This window comes from Pelophylax lessonae (assembly GCF_965119305.1).
Source record: "Pelophylax lessonae genome assembly, chromosome: 2".
NCBI classification, from domain to species: Eukaryota; Metazoa; Chordata; class Amphibia; order Anura; family Ranidae; genus Pelophylax; species Pelophylax lessonae.
Genome location: NC_138769.1, coordinates 34,112,115 through 34,128,721, shown reverse-complemented (window position 1 = coordinate 34,128,721; position 16,607 = coordinate 34,112,115). Strand labels below are relative to the sequence as shown.

General features: G+C 47.5%; 1 protein-coding gene across 1 annotated transcript in view; it reads left to right on the top strand.

The window, feature by feature from the left end:
* RCSD1 (RCSD domain containing 1) overlaps nucleotides 1-16,607 on the top strand; it is a 67,743-nt gene that overhangs the window by 50,416 nt on the left and 720 nt on the right. The window contains exon 6 of the mRNA XM_082244603.1: nucleotides 6,425-6,883. Within this exon, the coding sequence (XP_082100729.1) occupies nucleotides 6,425-6,883 (459 nt within the window). The remainder of the gene's footprint in view (nucleotides 1-6,424; nucleotides 6,884-16,607) is intronic.

Sequence of the window (16,607 nt, the reverse complement as noted above, 5' to 3'; positions counted from 1 at the left end):
CATGGCTTCCATTTCAGCTGATTTAGCATGAATCGGCCAAAGTTCAAGCAGTGTGTGACAGTAGGTCTGTCGTAGGTCTTTCAGGTCCGTTCATTGAAGGACACAGCTGAGATTGTGAATCTCTGAACTTTGGGTTATAGCACCACGTTCAGGAGTAAGATGCCAAGCACAAGAAACAAAATTAGAGAGTGATAGGTGTCCCGGGAGCCGCACATCAAGTCAAAGCCTGCTGTGTAATAGTGAATGGCAGTCTCAGCCTGGACCCTCGCCAGGCCACGCCCACAACGTGTTTCACTCCTCCCACAGGAGCTTACTCATGGGGGATCAGAAAAACAAAAAACAAAGGCACAGCCTATTGGTGGCCCTTGACTTGGCCAAACTGCTAGAAGCAGCTTGTTTTTTTCTTACCTAGTATCATAGAGTAAAACTGGCCATCAAAATCCATCATTAAATTTCTGACACAGGGACAGGAAGTGAGGGAAGATCTATCCAGTGGGGTCGCAGACCTAAACAAAAACCAACTGTTAAAGCTGAAGTTTAGCTAAAAAAGCTTACATTTAGGTTTCTAGTTTACATTTTACTTTTCTGTAACGAGGTATGTTTTGCACGATGGGCAGGCTGCTGGATTCTACAGAAATCCTCACTGCCGGGCTGCCCTGTCCGCTTCCTGCTGCTGAACTTCCCTGCAGGGCTGCCCTGTCCTCTTCCTGCTCCTGAACTTCCCTGCAGGGCTGCCCTGTCCTCTTCCTGCTGCTGAACTTCCTGTAGGGCTGCCCTGTCCTCTTCCTGCTGCTGAACTTTTCTGCAGGGCTGCCCTGTCCTGTTCCTGCTGCTGAACTTCCCTGCAGAGCTGCCTTGCCTTCTTCCTGCTGCTATTCTTCCCTGCAGAGCTACCCTGTCCACTTCCTGCTGTTGAACTTCCCTGCAGAGTTCCCCTGTCCTCTTCCTACTGCTAAACTTCCCTGCAGGGCTGCCCTGTCCTCTTCCTGCTGCTAAACTTCCCTGCAGGGCTGCCCTGTCCTCTTCCTGCTGCTGAACTTCCCTGCAGGGCTGTCCTGTCCTCTTCCTGCTGCTGATTGCCTTGCACTGTGGGGGTTAACAGCTTTGGGTCTCCAGGCTCAGCTGCACTTAAGATGGATACGCCCCTCCTGCCTTCTCCTCCTATTAGATAAGTTCTTTCACTGATTGCCTGTAACACATTGCCTGTAACACAATCTGTGAACGGGGGGAGCGTCTGATCAGTCAAATGATTCTTTCCTTCATTCACAGATTGTGTTACAGTCAATGAGGAACTCTTCTCATTGGAGGAGAGGGCAGCAGGGGGCGTGTCCCTATTGGATCACATTTAGTGCAGCTGAGCCTGGAGACCTGAAGCTATTAACCCCCACATTGCTGGAACTTCAGAAGCAGGAAGAGGACAGGGCAGCCCTTCAATGAAGATTTCTACAGAATTCAGGAGGTTACATATTATGGGACAGACTGTACCTCATTACAGGTAAGTAATGTGGCTAAAGCTGTAGAGAAAATATGTTTTTAACTAAACTTCAGCTCTAACCCTTTCTCACTGTATCCAGAACAAAAAAAAATGTAGCCAATTGCCGACCAGTCACGTACCTGGTACACTACTGGACTTCAAGTGGTTATACCGGGATAATGTCTGTAGCTGCTGCTAGTTAGCCGCTAGGATTGCTTTTATAAGCAGTGGGATAGGATGTGTCCCTCTTTGCGGCTTTCTGCGGCTTTCCCAGGATCTCCCATCCCACTGGGAGTCCCAATCAACCGGCAGGTGTTTCCGCCGGCTGATTATTGAACCCAACAAAGACCGTATCAGCTTTATATTATATAGATATAGTAACCCGGACGCGGTGACGTCACATCACTTCCAGGTTACCCGGATGGAAATGGCTCCATTTTTAAAACATGAACAGCATTTGATCGCACCAATCTTGGTGCGATCAAATGCTTTAAGGAACAAAGGAGAGATCTGGGGTCTTATAGACCTCAGATCTCTCCATAAAGAGTACCTGTCACTGCCTATTGCTGTCACAGGGATGTTTTCATTCCTAATGGCAGCAATAAAACTGCTAAAAAAAAAAATTAAAGCAACAATGTAAAAAAAAATAAATACATAAATAATTGAAATGTTTTTTTTTTTTTTTAACCAATTCCCGCAAACTGACGTACCCGTACGTCGGCTTGCAGAAGTGGTTGTACCGGAATCAGCCGCTCAGCCATTATCCCAGCGTGCGGGAGGGGACGTCGTTCCCGCGCCCCCCTCCTGCCACCTACCGCGGCTCTGCCCGTGTCTCCCGTCCCATTCGGCTTTAATTGGGTCTCCGATGTAGTAACCCGGAAGCAATGTCACAACGTCACTTCCGGTTTACTTGGCTGCTAACGGCGCTGATTTTAAAAAACTGTCAGTATTCAAAAATGCCAATTTTGGTATTTTGAATACTTTGAAGTGCAGTGGGGTCCCTCCATAAAGAGTACCTGTCACTGCCTATTACTGTCACAAGGGATGTTTACAGTCAGAAAATTTATCAGATTTTTTTTTTTTAAACCGTGCTAAAAAAAATGTAATAAAATAAATATCAAAAAAATTTTTTTTAAAGCGCCTCCGTCGCCGTGAGCTCACGTATGAAAGAAAACGCATACGTAAGTCGCGCCCGCAAATGAAAAAATGTGAGGTATTGCCGCAATCCCCAGAGTGAGAGCAATAATTCTCAAAAAAGACCTCCTCTGTAACTCTAAACTGGTAACCGTTAAAAAATTCTAAAAGGTCGTCTATGGAGATTTTTAATTACCGTAGTTTGTCGCCATTCTACGAGTGTGCGCAATTTTCAACATTTTAACATGCTAGGTATCTATTATCTCGGCGTGAGATCATCTTTCAGAATATACAAAAAAAAATTGGGCTAACTTTACTGTTCATTTTTTTTTTTTTTAAAGCAGTGAAAAATTGCGTTTTAACCACTTGCCGACTGCCGTCAGTAGATTTACTGCGGCAGTCAGCCCCTCACAGGCAAAGTGATGTTAATTAACATCACTAGCCTGTGAGGCTCTGGGGAGCGAGCGTGCGCTGCTGGCGGCGCGCTCCCGCGCGGTCACGGACCCCCCGCGCATGTGACCGGCGGACCCGATGTCCGCCGCTCACTCTGCGATCGTCGGGGGAGAGGGAGAAAGGCGCAGGCAGCTAGTGTAAACAAGCCGCCTGTCATTCTCCCCTGTGTAGAAACCCTGATCATACGGTTCTACTATGTAGGACCATTGATCAGTGTAACTACACCTCAAGCCACAGCCAATCACAGTTAGAATCACGCCCCTAGGGACACACACAGCCCCTCCCTCTCAAATAAAGTTAACCCCTTCACTGCCAGTTTATTTTTACAGTAACAGTGCATATATATATAGCACTGATTACTGTAGAAATGTCACTGGTAACCCCAAATATGTCAAAAATGTCAGTCTAGGGTCCGATCTGTCCGCCCCAATGTCGCAGTACTGCAAAAAAAATCGCAGATCGCCGCCATTACGCGTTAAAAAAAAAAAACAACCAAAATGACAAAAATCTTTCCCTTTGTTAGTAAACGCAATAACTTTTGCACAAACCAATCAAAATACGCTTTTTGCGATTTTTTTTTACCAAACATATGTAGCATAAAACAAATTGCCCGAAAATGTTAAAAAATTTTGATTTTTACTTTTTTTTGGGGGAATTTCATATAAAAAAATGTGAAAAATATTGTTATTTTTGCAAAATTGACGCTCTTTTTTTGTTTATCAAAAAATCGCACAGGTGATCAAATACCACCAAAAGAAAGCTCTGTTTGTGGGAAAAAAAGGACGTCAAATTCGTTTAGGTACAGCGTCGCACGACCGCGCAATTGTCTGTTAAAGTCACGCAGTGCCGAATCGCAAAATACCCCCTGGTCTTTTAGCAGCCAAATACTCCGGGGCTTAAGTGGTTAAAGACCGCTGTGCAAATACTGCGTGACAAAAAATATTGCAATAACCGCCATTTTATTCTCCAGAGTCTTTGCTAAAAAAAAAAAAAAAAATACATATATATATAATGTTTGGGGGTTCTAAGTAATTATCTAGCAAAAAATACTGATTTTAACTTGTAAACAACATGTGTCAGAAATAGGCCCGGTCCTTAAGTGGTTAAAGTCCTCACGCTCAAAGGCGAATGTTCGCGTTGGTCCCACACATGTAAGCGAATGCAAACACTACGAATGTCAGATTATGGGCAATAATTCTAGCACAAGACCTTCTCTGTAAATGTAAAGTGGTAACCTGTAAAGGCTTTTAAAGCGTTGCCTATGGATAGTAAAATGTACACCGTTGCATGGACATGCACATTTTTAAAGCATGATATGTTTGGTATCTATTTACTCGGCTTAACGTCATCTTTCTTTGTTTTAATAAAAAATTTGGTTATGTATTGCAATTTTTTGCATTAAATTTCAAAAAATGTTTTTTTCCCCCTCAAAAAACTTGCATTTATAAAACCGTGTGACATAAAAAATATATAATGTTTGGGGTTTTAAGACATTTTCTAGCAAAAAATACAGATTTTTTTTACATGTAAATAAAAGTGTCAGAAAAAGGCTTGGTCTTCAAGTGGCTAGAGTTAAGTCAAGTAAACGCGGGCCGAACATCAGCTGATCATAGGTGTGCGCAGCCTATTGCATTAGGGTGTGCACCTCCAAAGCTCAAACACACATGCCTTTCTCTGCAGCCTCAGCTGCACTGGACAGTGAATGAATGGGAAGTGCTCTGTGCTTAGCGGCTTGCTGTTCATTCACAAACTGAAGCATAGTAAACACAGGTAACTATGCTTCATTGATGAATCAACACAGTGAGTGAATTGTTCACAGTGTTCATTTAGAAAAGGAAGGGGCCGATAAATGACATATTTACTAGCTCCCTTCCCCATTCTTCATTCTGAAACATCCTCCTCCGCAGCCAGAAGGAGAGGAGAGAAGGTAAGCCAGCAGGACAGCGGGGGGGGGAGCAACACGGGGGGAAGCCCAGGCAATATGGGGAATTGGCACTGCACGCAGTGATTATGGTGTACCCAAGCACACCTGGCACACCCCCTGCGCAGGCCTATTCAGCTGCCATTCAGCCCGTGTGTACGGCAGCCGGTCTGACAGAAGCCACCGGAAAAGGTCTACCGACTGTCTCCCAGTGAGGGCTCTCAGCCAATGGCTGGAGTGTTCTGGCGGGGAGGGTGGGGGAGAGGGGCCGCCCCCCGGTCACAACACAATAGAACAGCAGGGAAGATCACTTTACTATCATCAGACTGTTAGTAGAGTGGCTCCGGCCTGAGTCACCTAGTACTTCATCCAGGCCCAGAGAATAGGTGCAGGAACTCCCCATTTTCAGGTCACCCCTTGTCTCCACCTCCTACCCACCTCTGAGCACCATTCCTTGGTTCCACCCCCTACCCACCTCCCAAGACCATCCCTTTTAGAGAATACAGAAGCATGTAACATTTGTGGTACTAAGTAAATTTGTATGGATCTTGTTAATGATAACAAGAAATGCAGTAAAATAGATCCCTTGCAACCAACAACAATAGACCCCTGCAACAATAGACCATCTGCAACCAAATTCCCCCCCAGCAACAATAGACCATCTGAAACCAAATCCCCCCCCCCCCCCCCCAGCAACAATAGACCATCTGCAACAAAATTCCCCCCAGCAACAATAAACCCTCTGCAGCAACAACAGATCTCCCTGCAGCCAACACCGATAGACCCCCAGCAACAATAGATCCCTCCAGCTACAGTGGAGAACCTACAAAAAAATACCCCTCGTTCCTCAGCAACAATTGACCCTTGGAGGCTATAACAGATCTCCCCATAGCCAGCATCAATAGACCCCTCCCCAAACAGTAGATCCCTCCCAGCAACAACTGACCCCCCCCCCCCCGCAACAACATAAGACCCACCCCCAGGAACAATAGTTTCCCCAGCAGCAGCAACAGACCTCCCCCCGCTCCCTGCAAAAAAGAGACCCCAGTGACAATAGATCCACCAGTAGCCAGCATCAACAGACCCTGCAGCACACCCCAGCTAGGGTTGCCACCTCATCCCTTTCAACCTAACAATAATTACACAGGTTCTGTGGCTGGTTAAGGTGGTGATTAAACTCACTTGGGTCCTTAGGTGCATTATATCAGCCTCAGAACCTGTGTAATTATTATGTGTCCTGGTTTAAAGGGATGAGGTGGCAACCCTAACCCCAGCACCCCTTGCCATTACATAGGATTCCGTCCTGGAGGTGCCGGAACTGCATTCCCCCGCCTTCCCTCTGAAAAAAATCTCTGACTACACCTCGTAGTGTGTGCAAGGCTTTTGCTTTTTACATGACTCTACATTGCTAATATTGTGTCATATATATATCTCTCACCCAGGTTCGTACCAGAGGCTCCTTAAAGAGAAGACCCCCAAGCCGAAGGTTTAGGAAATCCCAGAGTGATATGGACTTTGATGTCGATATTGTGGGCACCACGCCTAAAGAAAATGGGGATAAGGTGGAAAAGGAGGGCACTGGGAGTCTAAAGGATAAAGATGAGACCCAACAGACAGAGTCAGCATGCGGGACAGACACGACGTCACATGACCCAGCGGAGAAGTCATCTGAGAGCCCCCAGGACAACCCAGAGAAGACAGAGAAAGAGACACAGAATGAAGAGGGATCAGCCAGCACAGCGGAGGAGAACCCCAACAAAGAAGAGGCCACATTGGATACAAACGTCACAGACTCACCAATCACTAAAGAGGAAACAGAGAACACAGAGGACAGCAATGACAAGCCATACAATGGAGAAGAGAAGGACGAGAGCAGCGAGCCTAGCAGATCGGATTGTGATGTGAGTAGAAATCATAATTAGGGCCTGTGGGACGGGATTTCGTTTTCCTTCAGATGGATTCTGCATTCCAATACAAGTCAATGGGACATAAAAACCTGCTTGAAGCAGCTCAAATGCTCAAGTCAGAAGGAGGTCATATAATCTTACCTGTAGGGTTAAATCAAACTTTTGACTTTAATACCACTTTAAGTGCCAGCCTGATTGTTGCTGACACAGATTGCGTGACTACTCTCGTCTTCTGCTTTGTCTACTGCCTATTGGTTGCCAAACTGAACTACCCAACAGCCATCTGCTTGCTGCTAGAGATGGCCTTGCAGTTCGCCCGGCGGTCGGTTTGCGGCGAACTTTGCTTGTTCGCAAATTCGCAAAAAGTCGGACTTTTGCCAATGTTCACGAATATGTCCGCGCCGCCATTTTCTTTTTCATTCAGAAGAACTTTGACCCATGACACAGCCGTCAGGTGGAACGGGACAGCCAATTGAAACATTCCAGCACATGGACAGTCCCCCTACCCTATAAATAGACCTGACCATGGCGGCCATTTCACATTCCGCTTTCTGCCAATGTAGGGAGAGGTCTGCTGTGCTCATTAGGGAGAGTTTGCTAGACACATATAGCGCTGTGAAGATCCACAAAAGTCCTTTCCAGGGCTGGTATTTCGGTATAGGCCTTCTACAGTCTCTTTTGAGCTTAGGGCCAGGTATCCGGTGGTTGCTTTAGGGGCAGTTAGATATCGGCTGCAGTCGCACAGAAATCGCTTTGTCAATGTCCACAAAAGTCATTTAAAATGCTCCAATGCCACAGAATACAACGTTCTTAGCTGTCAGATAAACGCATGTGGGTTAATTTTTGGGGCCTGGAATGGCCGACACTTATTACTTTATCCTGTGAATGACTAATTTTTCAGACTGGAAATGAAAAACAATGGGTCTGTAAAGGTTCCGCCAAATTGTGGAATGGATGCAACTTTTTCAATTGCAATACTTTTGTTATGACATTATCCGTGTGCTGGGACTATTTGTGCACAGCTAGTACGTCTTTTGTGGCTGCAAATATGACATAGGTTTTTAAAGTTCACCTCCCTTAAAAATGAATGGGGCCCGCCGCAAACTGGCGTTTGCGAACCGCCCTGGCCGATGTTCGTCCATCACTACTTGCTGCCTGCCTCAACCACTGCTTGAACTTGACTACTCTTTTGTCTACTGCCTACTTGTTGCTGACCCGGACTGCCTGACAACCATCTGCTCGCCACTTATCTAGAGCCCTGCTTATACCTGCTTGTACCCTCTGTTTGCCACCTGCCACGTTTCCTGCTTGTACCTGACAACCCTCTGCTTGCCACCTGCCAAGACCCTTGCTTGTACCCAGCTACCTTCTGTTTGCTGCCTGTCAAGACCCCCTGCTTGTACCTCACTACCCTCTGCTTGCCACCTGCCAAGACCCCCTGCTTGTACCCGACTACCCTCTGCTTGCCACCTGCCAAGACCCCTGCTTGTACCTGACTACCCTCTGCTTGCTGCCTGCCAAGACCCTTGCTTGTACCCAGCTACCTTCTGTTGGCCACCTGCCAAGACCCCATGTTTGTATCCGATTACCCTATGATTGCTGTCTGCCAAGGCCCCTGCTTGTACCTGACTATAGTGATGGACGAACATCGGCCGGGGCGGTTCGCGAACGCCAGCCGCAAATTTTCTCAAAAGTCAGCGAACCGCGAGTTCGCGGCGGGCCCCATTGACTTTAATGGGAGGCGAACTTTAAAAACCTTTATGTCATATTTGCAGCCACAAAAGACGTACCAGCTGTGCACAAATAGTCCCAGCACATGGACAATGTCATAACAGAAGTATTGCAATTGAAAAAGTTGCCCTAAATTTTTTTTTTTTATAGCAAAAAATATTTATATTTTTTTCATAAATCAGCCAGAACTGACAGCAGCTGGTAAATACATTGTCTAATACATATAGGGTCCATTCACACATCTGTAAAATGGGTCCGCATCCATTCCACAATTTGGCGGAACCTTTACAGACCCATTGTTTTTCATTTCCAGTCTGAAAAATTAGTCATTCACAGAATAAAGAAGTAAGTGTCGGCCATTCCAGGCCCCAAAAATTAACCCACATGCCTTTACCTGACAGCTAAGAACGTAGTATTCTGTGGCATTGGAGCATTTTAAATGACTTTTGTGGACATTGACAAAGCGATTTCTGTGCGACTACAGCCAATCTCTAACTGCCCCTACAGCAACCACAGGATACCTGGCCCTAAGCTCAAAAGATACTAGACCTATACCGAAATACCAGCCCTGAAAAGGACTTTTCTGGACATTGACAGAGCGATTTGTGACTGCAGCCGATCTCTAACTGCCCCTAAAGCAACCACAGGATACCTGGCCCTAACCTGAAAAGAGACTGTAGAAGACCTATACCAAAATACCAGCCCTGGAAAAATGGATTTTTGTAAGATCTTACCGTAAAATCCTTTTCTCTTAAGCTCATTGACAGACGTAGTCTTCTTGATTCTCAAGAGCTGGGTTATGTTGTCTCCGCAGGAGTAGGACTAGGCAGAAAGACAAAACGTTCTGGCTCCACCTTAGGGGCAGTCCCTGAGGGTATATCCTCCCTCTCTCTGCTACAGGGAATCAGTTCTGTTCTAAAGCAGTAACAGAGAATTTAACCCAACCCAACTCAATGATAGAGGGGCGGGTACTACGTCTGTCAATGAGCTTAAGAGAAAAGGATTTTACGGTAAGATCTTACAAAAATCCATTTTTCTCTATCGCTCATTGACAGACGTAGTCTTCTTGATTCTCAAGAGCTGGGACATCCAGAAGCAGTGCCACAAATGAGGGGTGGGATTGACAAAAATCAAAATCCAATCTAGAAGGCCCAACCGGTGCCAAACTAGAAGTTTTAAAGGCTCATTATAAACAAAGAATGAGACTCAAATGAAAATTTCCAACGGAAAAAAACCCTTGAGGTAGACCACTGGTCTCCTCAAATGGCGGCCTGCAAAACCTTGCGGCCAAACGAGGCATCAGACGATGCCATTACATCAACTTTATAATGTTTTGTAAAGGTATGCACCGACGACCAGGTAGCCGCCTTGCACACCTGAACCACTGACGACTGATGGCGAAAGGCCCATGACGCACTAAGTGCCCGAGTGGAGTGCGCCTTAACAGGGAACGGGGGCTCCCGACCCTTAATAGAATAAGCCTGTACCACCGTCTGTCTGATCCATTTGGAAATGGTCACGGCAGATGCAGGCAACCCCTTTTTGGGTCCATCCAGGATCACAAAAAGTGAATCCGTCTTGCGAAACGAGTCTGTCGTTTTCAAGTATACCCTGATCGCCCAGACCACATCCAAGGAGTGTAAAGCAAACTCCCGAGGATGACTGGGCTTAGGACACAGGGAAGGTAATACAATTTCTTCATTCAGATGAAATTCTGAAACCACTTTTGGTAGGAAGGATGGATTCGGACGAAGAACCACTTTATCTCTATGAACCACCAGATATGGGGAACGACAAGATAAAGCGGCCAGTTCTGACACCCTGCGTGCAGAAGTGATAGCCACCAAGAAGGCCACCTTCTGGGACAACGTAGGTAGAGGAATCTCCCTAATATCTTCAAAGGGAGGTTTCTGAAGAACCGACAATACTAAATTAAGATCCCAGGGTGGTAACGGCGCGCACACTGGCGGAGCCAGATGTCGCACCCCCTGGATGAAATTCCGCACCAAGGAATGAGTAGCCAAAGGCTTCTGAAAGAAGATAGCTAATGCTGAGACCTGACCCTTGATGGTGCTCAAGGCCAGTTTCTGCTCAACCCCTTGTTGCAGAAAGGCTAATATTCGGCTAACCGAATAAGTCCGTGGACGGAACCCCAGAGGTTCACACCATGCAATGTAGGACTTCCATGTACGATGATAAGTCTTTCTGGAAGTCGCTTTCCTTACTTCAACTAGAGTAGGAATAACTGAAGCTGACAAACCTTTGTCCTTCAGCACCTGGGTTTCAATAGCCAGGCCGTTAAAGCCAGCGATCGTAAAGCAGGATGGAAGATCGGTCCCTGAGACAGTAGGTCCTCCCTGAGAGGAAGTCTCCACGGGACGTCCGCCACCAGTCTGACCACGTCGGCGTACCAAGCTCGACGAGGCCAGTCCGGAGCTACCAGGATTACTGGAATTCCTTCCTCCTCTATCCTGCGAAGAAGTCTTGGCAGTAACCCGAGAGGAGGGAAGGCATACATTAGCTGGTATTGCCCCCACGGGGCGATCAGTGCGTCTGCGGTCTCTGCTAGAGGATCGCGGGAGCGAGCCACGAATCTCTGTACTTTTCTGTTGAATCGTGATGCCAACAGATCCACATCCGGGGTGCCCCACTGTAGGCACAACTGGTGGAAAACTTCTGGATGGAGGGACCATTCCCCCTGATCCAGAGTCTGACGGCTGAGATAATCTGCCTGCCAATTCTCCACCCCCGGAATGAACACCGCAGAGATAGCTGGAACAAATCGTTCCGCCCAGCGAAGAATGCAAGCCACTTCTTTGGCCGCTCGGACACTCTTGGTGCCCCCCTGGTGATTGACATAAGCCACGGCCGTGGCATTGTCCGACTGGATCCGAACCGGGCTGCCCTGGAGCTGCTCGGTCCAGTGAATCAGACAAAGTTTGATCGCTCTCAGTTCCAATACATTTATCGGCAACCTGGATTCTTCCAGGGACCAAAGTCCCTGGACAGATAACTGACCGAGAATTCCTCCCCATCCGGATAGACTGGCATCCGTGGTCACTATTGTCCAATATATTGGCAGAAATGACTTTCCCTGGCTGAGCATCGGAGACCGAAGCCACCAGACCAGAGACTCTCTGGTCTGTTTGCTCAATCGGATCTGATTGTCCAGGGATTCCGGATTCCGATTCCATCTGAGAAGAATCTCTTGCTGAAGAATTCGGGTATGGGACTGGGCAAATGGGACTGCTTCGAAGGAAGCCACCATCAATCCCAGAACCCTCATGCAAGTTCGAAGAGAAGACCAGCTGTTGGATAGTAACAACTGGACTGCTGATTGAATCTTCCGGAGTTTCCCTACCGGAAGGAAAACTCTTGACCTGACTGTGTCTAGAATTAGACCCAGATATTCGAGCCTCTGGGTGGGAACCAGAAATGACTTTTGCTGGTTCACCAGCCACCCGAATTCCTGTAAAGAAATTATAGTAATCTCTATGTTTCGTAGCAGGGTCTGAGGAGACTCTGCATGAAGCAGAAGATCGTCTAGGTAACCTAGAATCGATATGCCTCTTTGGCGCAGTAGTGCCAACATTGGGGCCAACACCTTCGTGAAGACCCGAGGAGCCGTGGCGAGACCGAAAGGTAACGCCACAAACTGATAGTGGTTCTCTTCTACGGAAAAGCGTAGAAACCGCTGATGTCCTGCGAAAATGGGAATGTGAAGATAAGCGTCCTTGATGTCTATGGACGCTAGGACATCCCCTGGATGCAGGAAGGCTGCTACTGTGCGAATGGACTCCATTCTGAATTTTCTTATGTTGACAAAAGAATTGAGTGCCCTTAAGTCCAGAATTGGACGCACTTTGCCCTCTTTCCTGGGTATTGTAAATAGGTTTGAATAAAACCCCTGAAAACGTTCTGTCCAAGGAACGTGGACTACCACTCCTTGTTGTAGTAAATCCGTGACTGCTCTCCGCAGATCTTCTAAACGATCCGGGGATAGTCGAATATTGGAAGGGAAGAATCGCGCCGGTGGGAGAGATCGAAACTCGATCTTGTACCCTGACCTTATGACTTCGCAAACCCACTTGTCCGGGATTCTGGAAAGCCATGGATCCGGGAACCGACGAAGACGTCCCCCCACCCCAGTTATGGGTGGGGGCGCACCTTCAGGCTTTGGATGGTTTATCTTCAGGTCTGGAGGGGGCGGGCTTTTGCTTGCCCGACCAACGTCCCCTGAAGCCTCCTGAAGGAGCTTTGGAGGACTTAATTTTTTCACCCGCGGGACGAAAAAACCTCTTGTGAGCAGAAAAAGAAGGCCCTCGTTTTTGACGAGTTCCTTTACCTTTAACATTTTGAGGTAAAAAGGTGCTCTTTCCACCCGTGAGATCCTTAATGATCTCATCTAAGTTGGCTCCAAATAGACGCTCTCCTAAAAAGGGGATATTAGCCAATGCTTTTTTAGAACCTTGGTCGGCTAACCAACCTTTTAGCCACAGTGTACGCCTGAGAACCACCGCTGAGACTGATGCTCGCGCCAATAATGGAGTGGCGTCTAACGCCGCATCACATACAAACTGTAACCCCTGTATCATTTGTTCCAACAAATCTGATACCGCCTGAGGGACCTCTTCTAAGTCCCGGCGTAACCACTTGGTCCATTCAGTTACAGCCTGCGAAACCAGACCAATAGCTATTATAGGTCTGAAAGCTGATCCAATCAAGGAAAACATGGTGCGAGACATAGCTTCTATCTTGCGATCCACTGGATCTTTAAAAGACGGAGCGTCTTCTAGAGGAATAACCGTGGCTTTATTCAATCTAGCAATTGGTGAATCCACCACAGGTGGTTCTGTCCATTTCTTAATGAGGGTTTCCTCAAACGGATAACGCCTGTTAATGCGTTTAGAAATAGTAAAAGTGCGTTTTGGCAGACTCCATTCTTCCTTGATTGGATTGCCAAAACATTTGGGCAATGGAAAAACCTTCGCCACTTTGATGCGTTTTTTAGTCCCAAAAGGGATTTCAGTTTCAGCTATTTCCGACGGAATACCCTGTAATCTTAAAGCGGAGTTCCACCCATTTTTAATAGGTTGGAATACATAGATCTTTGTAATCCCCTTTAAAATGGCTTTTACCAATGGAAACTTTTTTTTTTTTTTTTTTGCTAGTAAATACCTTAATTTTGGCTTTATTCCTCCTCTCCTCACTTCCTGGTCCGATCGGCGATGACGTCATTCGGCGATCCGCAGTGTCTGCTGGGATGTATTCTACTTGCAGTAGCTGTATCTGTACTGAGCCGTGCCTGCCCCGCCTCCGCCCCGCCTCCTCTCATTGAATTGCATTGTATGAATGTATTAAGGCCGTTCTCTGCCCAGCCTCCGCCCCGCCTCCTCTCATTGAATTGCATTGTATGAATGTATTAAGGCTGTTCTCTGCCCAGCCTCCGCCCCGCCTCCTCTCAATACAACTCAATGAGAGGAGGCGGGGCGGAGGCTGGGCAGAGAACAGCCTTAATACATTCATACAATGCAATTCAATGAGAGGAGGCGGGGCGGAGGCTGGGCAGAGAACAGCCTTAATACATTCATACAATGCAATTCAATGAGAGGAGGCGGGGCGGAGGCGGGGCAGGCACGGCTCAGTACAGATACAGCTACTGCAAGTAGAATACATCCCAGCAGACACTGCGGATCGCCGAATGACGTCATCGCCGATCGGACCAGGAAGTGAGGAGAGGAGGAATAAAGCCAAAATTAAGGTATTTACTAGCAAAAAAAAAAAAAAAAAAGTTTCCATTGGTAAAAGCCATTTTAAAGGGGATTACAAAGATCTAAAGTTCCAAAAATGGGTGGAACTCCACTTTAAGGTTTCTTGAACAGATACAATGAGTGCGTTTACCAACGCTTCCTCTTTGGCTATGGCTGATGCCGAAACATCCTCCTCACTGTCTGAAGAGACAGTACACGAGATACCAATCCCAGATGAGGTACCTGCAACTGCAGAAATAGGCTCAGAGTCTGAATCCGAAGTTTCAGATAATAAGGGGTTAGGGGGGGGTCGCTTTCTTGCGCCCTGTCCCTGACAAGCCACTTCCACCCGGGACACAAAAGTTTCCATAATAGCTGACAATGATTCAATCGTCAGTGGGGTGCTGGAGGATCCTGCAGACCCCTCGAGGGGATCCGGAGGAGATACATGAGGGGCAGGGTCCATGTTAATTCAGGACACCTTTGCCAGAAAAAACAAAAAAACTTTTTTTTTTTTTTTTTTTTTATGTGTCTCCCCCTAGCGCAATAGCGCCCCTCAGAGTACCTGCTTCTCGATCCCCACAGAGAGAGAGAGGGACCCCCAAGGCTCACCAACCGATGCAGTGAAGTTTCCAACCAACTGCAGTCAGCGTCTGTCTTTTACAGACTGGAAGGAGCTGTTGCTTTTTCCCGGGTAGAAGGACGTGGCTCCGCCCCCTGTGTACGCCTTCCGGCGTTCCCAGCTCTCCACGAGGTAGCTGGGCTCATGAAACATGGCCGCCCCCATACAAGAGACATTAGACTCCAAAAACATGGCGGCCGGCGTGACCTGAGGACATACATACACCTGGTCTACGGCAAAATGGCGGAGGACCGCCGAGATCGTTTTTCCCAGCACATCCACCTGCATCTCTGCTAAGTGGCGATTTATTGATCTACAGGAGATACACTACAAATAAGGTAGGATTATACCTCCTATGTCTGCTGTAATGCTACAGTCTGCTGGGTAGAGTGTTAGCTCTCAAACCAAGTCCACTTCCCACAAACACATACTGTATTTACAAGGGGGACTTTTTAGTGTCAGATATATACTGACCATGTATGGAGGGGCCCTCATACTGCCTCATAACGAGGAAAAAAGGGAACGTTTACTCACCATACCGAACCGACAGGCACCCTCTCTTCACAATACCCTCTCCACCGGGGTGGGGGGTTGTGGACCACTCTGGACGCCTCGACTCTCTGGTTCCTGGCGTCCAAGCGAGACTTTTAACTCGCAAGGTCAGTCCCTCCACTGGGACTCCGTCGCGGCCGACCCAGCGCGGAGCTCTGGTCTGCACGCGCTCGTAGGCAGAAACCGGGGTGACCACTGGATCTCAACACCCAGCCCGTCGCCCGGCCCCGCATACTTACTTGAATGTGTCGCGGCCGACCAAGCGCAATGCAATGGTCTGCGCGCGCTCGTAGGCCGGCTGGGGTGACCACTAGTGTCGCCCAGTCCGGCGTTTTTGCTTGAAGATCTCACAGGAAAAAAACACTGGAGAAAACTACCTAAAAAATGTCTTTTTCTAAAGAAAAATCTTGCCAGGACCAAAAAGATCCCAGCAAGGAACTTAGGTCCTTACTCCTGACTAGACAGAAAAAAACTGATTCCCTGTAGCAGAGAGAGGGAGGATATACCCTCAGGGACTGCCCCTAAGGTGGAGCCAGAACGTTTTGTCTTTCTGCCTAGTCCTACTCCTGCGGAGACAACATAACCCAGCTCTTGAGAATCAAGAAGACTACGTCTGTCAATGAGCGATAGAGAAAGTACTTTTGTGGATCATCACAGCGCTATATGTGTCTAGCAAACTCTCCCTAATGAGCACAGCAGACCTCTCCCTACACTGGCAGAAAACCGAATGTGAAATGGCCACCAGGTCAGGTCTATTTATAGGGTAGGGGGACTGTCCATGTGCTGGAATGTTTCAATTGGCTGTCCTGTTCCACCTGACGGCTGTGTCATGGGTCAAAGTTCTTCTGAATGAAAAAGAAAATGGCAGCGCAAACATATTCGCGAACATCGGCAAAAGTCAGACTTTGCGAATTTGTGAACAAGCAAAGCTTGCGCGAACCGACCGCTGGGCGAACCGCAAGGCCATCTCTACCTGACTACCCTTTGCTTGCTGTCTGCCAAGGCCCCTGCTTACACCTGACTACCCTATGCTTGTCTGCAAATACTCCCGCTTACACCTGAC